Here is a 7,403-nt window from a genome sequence, read left to right as displayed (position 1 = left end):
CCCTCAGGCTGGGCTGACTTCCCAGACCCTGCTCTGGGCCGTGCTGCGCCATGTGCTGAAAGCTGGCAGGAAATTTCCCTTTTGAGGAAAATAGGCCCAAAGACCCTCAAGCAGCCACCCAGGGCCACGCTGCCATGGGTCCACCAGGTGGAGACTGCCACTGCCTGGAGCTCTCAGCGTCACCCGCGGAGGTTACCAGTACACTGAGGAGAAGGGCCGGGCGGGGCCCTCTTGGCACCTCAAACACAACAGGCTGGACCCCAACGACTAAAAAACAGGATTAGGTTTAATAAGTAAGCCACCGTCGAGGTTATGGATGGATGCCTCGTGGGCCCCAAGCTGCTGGGCTATGAGTGGGGCGTCCACTCTCATATGTACAAGACTTCCCCGACAGGAATGGTCACGCAGTGTCTGGCTGCAGTGCCACCCGCTGGCTGCGCTGTGGCCGGAGCTGTGCGTGGGTCCCTGCGGTGGGGGCTGGGACCTTCCTCTTGGGCCTCGCTAGGAGCAGTTCAGGAGTGAATTCTGGATGTCTTCTAGGACCTGGTGGAAAAGCTCCTCGCGGGACTTCATGCCGTCCAGGTACACTGCAGTCGGAAAGGCCGTAGTCAGGGGCCCAGGGGGCTCAGCCAAGGGAGGGCCGGGTCCCTGGGGCTGCTGCCAACCAGCTCACAGCAGGGCTGGTGGACTGCTGGGTCAGGAGGAAGCGGACCCGCAGAGTTAGGCAGCTGGGACGGGCTAGCCTCTGGGCCCCAAAGCAAGAGAGACTGCTGGTGAGACGCGAGGAAGGCCTTCCAGGTTTCCCACCAAGTCCCAGCGGGGAGGGGCCTGCTTCATCTCACTCAGGGACTTACCCACTTCCACACCGTTGGCCTCCATCTCCCGCTTATACTTCTGGTACATAGGCCACACGTGGCCGTCGAAGAGGCCAGGGGGATCAGGGACCGCGTAGCTTCGCTTACTGGGGAGGGAGATGGGCAAGAATGAGCAACACCCAGGTCACCTGGGGGTGCTGCCAGTGCAGATCCTGGGGTGCGGGAACTAGGTCAGGAACGGGGACCCCACAGAGTCAGGGGCCCCGTGTTGGAGCCTGGGTGCCCCAACTTTCAGCATTTTTCCCAATGGGCCTGGGAGATGCCCATGGCAGGGCAGGGGTGGGTCATGCTATCCTGACCCCAGGCTGTGGGCCTTTGGAACCCAGCACCGGCCACCCAAGTGCCTGCTGCCGAGCAGTCTGCAGCTTCAGAGTGGCCGTGTGTCTGGCAGGCATTACCCATTTCCTGGTCCCCCCTGGGGACGCAGATAGGGCCCCCCAGGCTCACCTTCTCCTCCACTTGCACTCTTCGTAGGGGATGGTCAGGAAGTACCTTCGGCTGTACAAGTCCACCAGGGGCCTGGCAGGGGTGGAGGACACGGTCAGTACTCGTGGGCCAAAGCACACAACCCCAGAGCCTCCAGGCATGTTCCTGGGTGACAAGGATTGGGTGGGGAGAGGGGTCTGGGCTGATTAAGTTAGGGATGAGCGAGGGGACCAGCAGTGGCCAGTCTCCGGCTATGCCCACTGCACCCCCTTACTCTGAAGGTGGAGTGATCCCTCTCTCCCAATTCAGGGGCCCAGAGAGGTACAGTGTCTTTCCCAGGGTCACCCAGCAAGGTTGGGGATCCCACCGAGCCTGCTCTGTCTGAGGAAGCTGAGGTCCTACACGGAAGACACAGTTCCCCCAAGAGGTGTGGGTTTTTGCCCCAGACCCTTGGGTCCGACTCCAAGGCCTGCCCCCGCCCCTACTGCCGTTGCCCCAATCCCAAGCCTCCCACACCCCCAGGCCTTGGTGTCCTGTCTGTCGAAATAGAGACTCGGTGACCTAGGAGGGCCCGCATTGCCCAGGGCCCAGATCCGGAGATGCTCACTTGTAGCTGTAGAGCAGGAAGCCTTCCAGAATGAGGATGTGGGTGTCTGAGGCGTCCAGTCGGACACTGACCCCGTGGGCGCGGGCGAACTTCCGGGGGCTGCTCATCCAGGCCTGCACGGTGCTCAGCATGGCCTCCATGTCCAGGGACTCCAGCACTAGGGGGCGGGAGACAGGGCGTTGGTGGGGTGGGGACCAGGGGGTACTGTGGGCAGGGGCGCAGGGCTGCCGCCGTCCATTCTTACCGTCCCACTGTTTGAAGCCGTCCTCCCCAACTGCTATTTGGTCTTGGGGCTGAAACAGAGGAGCCCAAGCCGCGGGCTCAGTGCCCGCCTTCCCACCTCACCCCACCCTGGGGGAACAGCACCCGGAGAGCCCCCTGTGAGGGTCCGGGGGCACCTGCTTGCCCCGTTCCCCTGCAGCTGAGAGTCACGGGCTCTGAGGTCCCAGGCAAGGCACTCAGAACCCCCTCCCCAACTTCATGACTACTGGGACCAGGAGTTGGGACCAGTTACAACCATAGTAAAGTTGCCCCTCACCCTCCACAAAGCAACGAGGGTGGGCTCAGAGCCCATTTGCAGATGGGACAGTGGAGGTGCAGAGGGTAAAGGGCACCGCCCAGGTGACACATCCGCTCTGGGAACTGCACTTTCCCTGTCTGTGCCCTGAGAACGTGCCAGGCACATAGTAGGTGCTCAGTAATTGAGAACGCCGGCCCCAGGGCGCCCCCGAGGGGTCTGCCTGCCCTGAGGCTCCTTCTCAGGACCACCCCCCTCCCCTGCCCCTGGCCAGGGCAGCCACCTTGAAGAAGTCATCCTGGTGGATCACGCAGCAGTTGGGCAGCACCTTGAGGAGGTTGTTGGTCAGGGTAGTCTTGCCGCCGTTGGTCATGCTGTAGGCAGAGCATACATGTGAGGCTGCCTGGGTCCCTTCTGTGGGCCTGTCTGGGTCTGAGGGGCCCCCAGGATCAGACTGAAACCTAAAACACAAGGCTATGTGCTAAGAGGGTATATCTATTCATCTAAAGTCAGGGGATGAGATGGTTGGATGGCATCACTGACTCAATGAACATGGGTTTGAGCAAACTCCGGGAGACAGTGAAGGACAAGGAAGGCTGGCACGCTGCAGTCCATGGGGTCAAGAAGAATCGGACACGACTGAGTGCTGAACAACAGCAACAGCAACAGAAAGTCAGGGGAGGGGTTCTGAGTGGCCAACCTGGGCCGCCCGGCATCCTGCTGCCCACTGCCCGCTCGGGCCAGGCACAGGCCTGCACTCGCAGGTGGGGAGAAACAGAGAAAAGAGCAGAAGATGTGAAAACAAGCTGCCAAGTTAACATGCAGTCTCAGGTGGGGTCAGGGAAACACTGCTTTCCGTGTTCAGACTCATTCAGTGTGACCGCAAACCCAGGAGGTGGGGCCGGGAGCCGGTCTTACAGACCAGCAAACTGAGGCCCAAATGTGACCTAGCCTCTGCAGGGCTTTTAAAAAAAGCCAGACTATTAAACACGTGCTAAGGAGAAAACTGCAAACCTGGGAAGAGGCAGTCACCTTAGGACAAAGGGTGGGAATTCCCTGCTGGTTAGGACTGAGCTTTCTCTGCTGAGGGTCTTAGTTCGATCCTTGGGTGGAGAACTAAGATCCCACAGTCCATGTGGTATGGCAAAAAATATATAAAATCCTCAAAAAACAATGGGCAAAGCAGGGTGACCTGCTCAATCTCATCTGCCCGGGATATCTCTGGTTTTAGTGCCCAAAGTCCCAAATCCTGGGGATCCTTCAGTCCCAGGAAAAGCAGGACAATGGTCACCCTAAGGACTCTAGACTGGGGCTGTCAAAGGACACAGAAGGGTGACTGTCAGGCCTTCCTGGACGTGAGTGTCCCTTTGACCTGGCTGTCCCTGTCCCAGGAATCAGGAGTGGAAAGCTGAATGTGGAAGGAGGGAGTTGCAGCTTTTAAAAGAGCTGGTGGGAAAGGAGACCTCCATACCTGAAGAGGAGCAGGTTAGAACTTGCCTGACGTTAATCTGAGTTGTTGCTGACAGGCACACCGCGCCCTCAGGGCCGGCTACAGAAATGGGGGCCCTTGTCTCATTCTGTTAGGAATTTCAAGAGGTTGATGGAGCACTAAAGCAAACGCAGGGTGGACCCAGGGCGACCTCCCAGGTTGGAGCTTCAGGCTAGCCCAGCTTCTGCTAAATGCTTCCCAGGCATAGTCCTAAAAGGCCACAACCCCCATGAAAGCAAGGTCCCTGCCTGAGGTCAGCAGAAGGAGCTTCTAAAGGCGGGTGCCACCCAGTGGAGTGCCACTCTGAGGACCCCACCCCACCTGCCCAGCAGCTTCCTGGGGTTGGTGTCTCCCCATCCCCACCCCCCAGCCCTTCAGAAGACCTGCCTAAGCTTTATAAAGTCTTCTGTCCCCAGGGGTCTAGTCTACTCTGGGTTCCGGGTGGGGAAGGGACTTCCAGTGGGGAATTTCCGAACAGAGGGCAGAACCCCACTCCCAGCACTCCGACCTTGGGCATCGGGTCCCTGCGACACCAGGCGCCAGGCAGCCCTCCATTCATTCCCCTGGCCTCCTGCCCAGGCCGCCGCCTTGGCCCGCACAGGGGCGCGCCCGGCCGGCCTCTCCCTCCTCCGCGCGCTCCCGGGCCGCTCACCCTCCGATGCCCACGATGTACTTCATCTCGGCGCGGAGGGGCGGCGGGGACCGCGGTTGGCAAGCTGACTCCTGACTCCCGGGTGCCCGGCTGGGCCGACCCCGCAGTGCGTCCCGGCTTCATTGAGAAAACCCCGCGCCTTTATAGGCTGGGGCAGCCCGGAGGCCGCCCGGAGGGAGGCGGCCCACCGCCTATGGGGACCGCGGCTGCGCGCTGAAGTGGGCGGGCGGGTTGGGGGGTGCGCGCTGCACCTGTTCCCACTGGATGGAAATAGCTCCACTCTGCCTTTTGCCTAAATTAGTCACGGGTCGGCCAGGCAGAGGGGGTGCGGGTGGATGTCACCCCACTCCCTCTCCCCTCCTCCTACTCCTTCCCTCCTCCCCCTCCTGGCCAGGCTGCCCAGGGGACAGATAACCGGCCACACACCTTCCCTCCCTAAAAATATCCAGGCCGGTGTGTCCCCTCGCCTGACCCTGACATTAAGGCCGATTTTGGTGGCTGAAGAAAGGAACTCACACCTCCCCCCTGGGCCCGGTCTCCAGCCACAGCAGCCAGCCAGCCCCAGGGGCTCCACACAGCGGGGGACTTCCTTTTCTAAGGGGGTTGCTGCCAAGATGGGCTTAAAGTCCAGAGTGGTGAATCCCAAGATAGCTTCGTTCAGGACCCTGGCCACTGGAAAATCTCAGCATGGCACCAGGGGCCCCACGTGAGGCCTGGCGTCATTGGGTTTAACCTCTGGCCTCTCAGCAGCTGGGTGGGGTAGGGTGGGGGAGGCATGGGTGTGTGGATCCCCCCCCACAACACACACACCTTACTGACCAGCTGGGACCATGTCCACCAGAGGAGACCTTTTGCTTTCAGGACCCCCTTTCTCACTCTTGAGAACGACCGAGGATCCCAGGGAGCTTTGGTTTAAATGGATTACTGTTGGGTCTTCCCTGTAGTCCACTGGTTAAAACTCTGTCCTTCCAGTGAAGGGGGCATGAGTTTGATCCCTAGTCGGGGAGCTAGGATCTCGCAAGCTGCTCAAAGTATGGCCTCAGTAAAGAAATAAATAAATGGATTATCGTTGTGGACAATATTTACCACATTATAACTTAAAACTGAGAAAGATTAAAGCCTTTTCAACTTTTAAAATGATAAAACTGCATGGTCACATGAATGTAATATACATATATATTTGTAATTTTATTGAGTTTTGGCTGTGCTGGTTCTTTGTTGCTTTGCTTGGACTTTCTCTAGTTGGCGTGAGCAGCGGGGGCTGCTCTTGGTTATGCTGCACAGCCTTCTTACTGCGGTGGCTTCTCTTGTTTCAGAGCACAGGCTCCAGGCTCGCAGGCATCCGTAGTTGCAGCACGTGCGTTCAGTAGTCGTGGCCTTTGGGCTCTGGGGTGCCTGGACTTCAGTAACTGTGGCGCACAGGCTCAGTTGCTCCAAGAAATGTGGAATCTTCCCAGACCAGGGATGAGCCTGTGTCCCTTGCACTGGCAGGTGGATTCTTATCCACTGCGTTACCAGGGAAGTCCACAAATATGATATTTTTAATGAAAAATAATAGTTTTTAAAAAACTCAGGGAGGGGGCTAGATAAAATTTAAAACTTTTTTTGTATTGAATGACATTATTAAGAAAGTGAAAAGGCAAAGCAGGGGATGGAGGAAAATATTTACAAGTCATATATATGGTAAGGGGTTATTAGAATATATAGAGAACTCTTACAAGTCAGCAACAAAAAGACAAATGACCCAATTTAAAAATGCACAAAGACTCGATAGACCTTTCTTCAAAGAAGATATACTCGTGGCCAACAAGCACATGAAAAGATGCTTGGCATCACTGATTATCAGGGAGATGCAAATGGAAACCACAGTGAGGGAATTCCTGGGTAGTCCAGTGGTCTGGACTCTGTGTTTCACTGCCAAGGGTGCGGGTCAATCGCAGGTCAGGGGACTAAGATCCTGCAAGCTGCAACCCCCAAAATGAATAAATAACCCACAGTGAGATACCACTCACACCCACTAGGATGGCCATGGTCAAAGAGACGGACTGCGTGTATGTCAGTAAGGATGAGAGAGATGGCAGTCCTGTGTGTTGCTGGTGGGCATGGGAAGGGGGGCAGTCTCTGCGGAAAACGGCAGTTTTTTGGACCCAATTTCACTTCAAAGTGCCAACCCAAGAGAAATGAAAACACATGTCTCCACAGATGATTGTCCATGAATGTTTATAGCAACACGACTCATAGGAGCCAAAAGGTGGAAATAACTAAGTGTCTATTAGCAGATGAATGGATATACACACTGATCCATTCTCCCACGGACTATTATTCCGCGATGAGAAGGGGAGAAGCCCGGACACTCGCTACCACGTGGACGGACCCTGAGGACACAGTGCTCAGTGAGAGAAGCAGGCACAGAGGGACACACAGGGCGTGATTCCACTGATGGGACACGAGCAGAGCAGGCCAATCCACAGAGACAGCGTTTGTGGTTACCAGGGCCTGGGAGAGGGCAAATGAGGGGTGATTACTTGTAGACTGTTCTTCTGAGGTGATGAGAATGTTCTGCAATTAGACAGAGGTGATATTTCAGAGCACTGTGAATGCACTATCGCCTAATGGTATACTTTACAATAATGGTTAGTTGCATATTATGTGACTTTCGCCTCAGTTGACAACAACAAAAAGGCTGAGGACCCTTCCAGCTACGGTCAGAGAGAGAGGACAGACACATTGCTACAGCAGGAGGGTCAGAGAGATAACCTGCTGCCGTTTGTGAAGATGGAGGAGGAACCATGAGCCAGGGATGTGGCGGCTCTACAAGACGGAAAAGGCAGGAGTCT

General features: G+C 56.7%; 1 protein-coding gene across 2 annotated transcripts; it reads right to left on the bottom strand.

Annotated features, from left to right (window-relative positions):
- Nucleotides 1-265: 265 nt before the first annotated feature.
- NMRK2 (nicotinamide riboside kinase 2) lies at nt 266-4,746 on the bottom strand. Of its 2 annotated transcripts, XM_010828127.1 has the most exons (8): nt 4,567-4,746; nt 3,897-4,002; nt 2,709-2,799; nt 2,153-2,201; nt 1,909-2,065; nt 1,323-1,394; nt 855-961; nt 266-587 (listed from the first exon to the last, which is right to left on the bottom strand). In XM_010828127.1, exons 3-8 carry the CDS (start codon nt 2,796-2,798, stop codon nt 502-504), a joined length of 561 nt encoding a protein of 186 aa, XP_010826429.1. In that variant the 5' UTR covers nt 2,799; nt 3,897-4,002; nt 4,567-4,746; the 3' UTR covers nt 266-501. The 2 variants fall into 2 exon arrangements, with proteins under 2 accessions (XP_010826429.1, XP_010826428.1); XM_010828126.1 differs by lacking the exon at nt 3,897-4,002 and having other exon boundaries at nt 269-587.
- Between the last annotated feature and the right edge of the window lie 2,657 nt (nt 4,747-7,403).

The sequence above is a fragment of the Bison bison genome, unplaced genomic scaffold, assembly GCF_000754665.1.
Source record: "Bison bison bison isolate TAMUID 2011002044 unplaced genomic scaffold, Bison_UMD1.0 scf7180017864492, whole genome shotgun sequence".
In the NCBI taxonomy this organism is placed as follows: Eukaryota; Metazoa; Chordata; class Mammalia; order Artiodactyla; family Bovidae; genus Bison; species Bison bison.
This window is presented reverse-complemented; position numbering and strand designations above follow the sequence as displayed.

Bases quoted from the DNA above. Each gene is read 5' to 3' on its own strand.
- NMRK2 (XM_010828126.1), bottom strand. From the start codon at position 4,592: ATGAAGTACATCGTGGGCATCGGAGG. The intron at 2,066-2,152 runs GTAAGAATGGAC...CCCGCCCCCTAG, and splicing joins CGGCTTCAAACAGTGGGACG to TGCTGGAGTCCCTGGACATG. The intron at 1,395-1,908 runs GTGAGCATCTCC...CACCCCTGCCAG, and splicing joins TTCCTGCTCTACAGCTACAA to GCCCCTGGTGGACTTGTACA.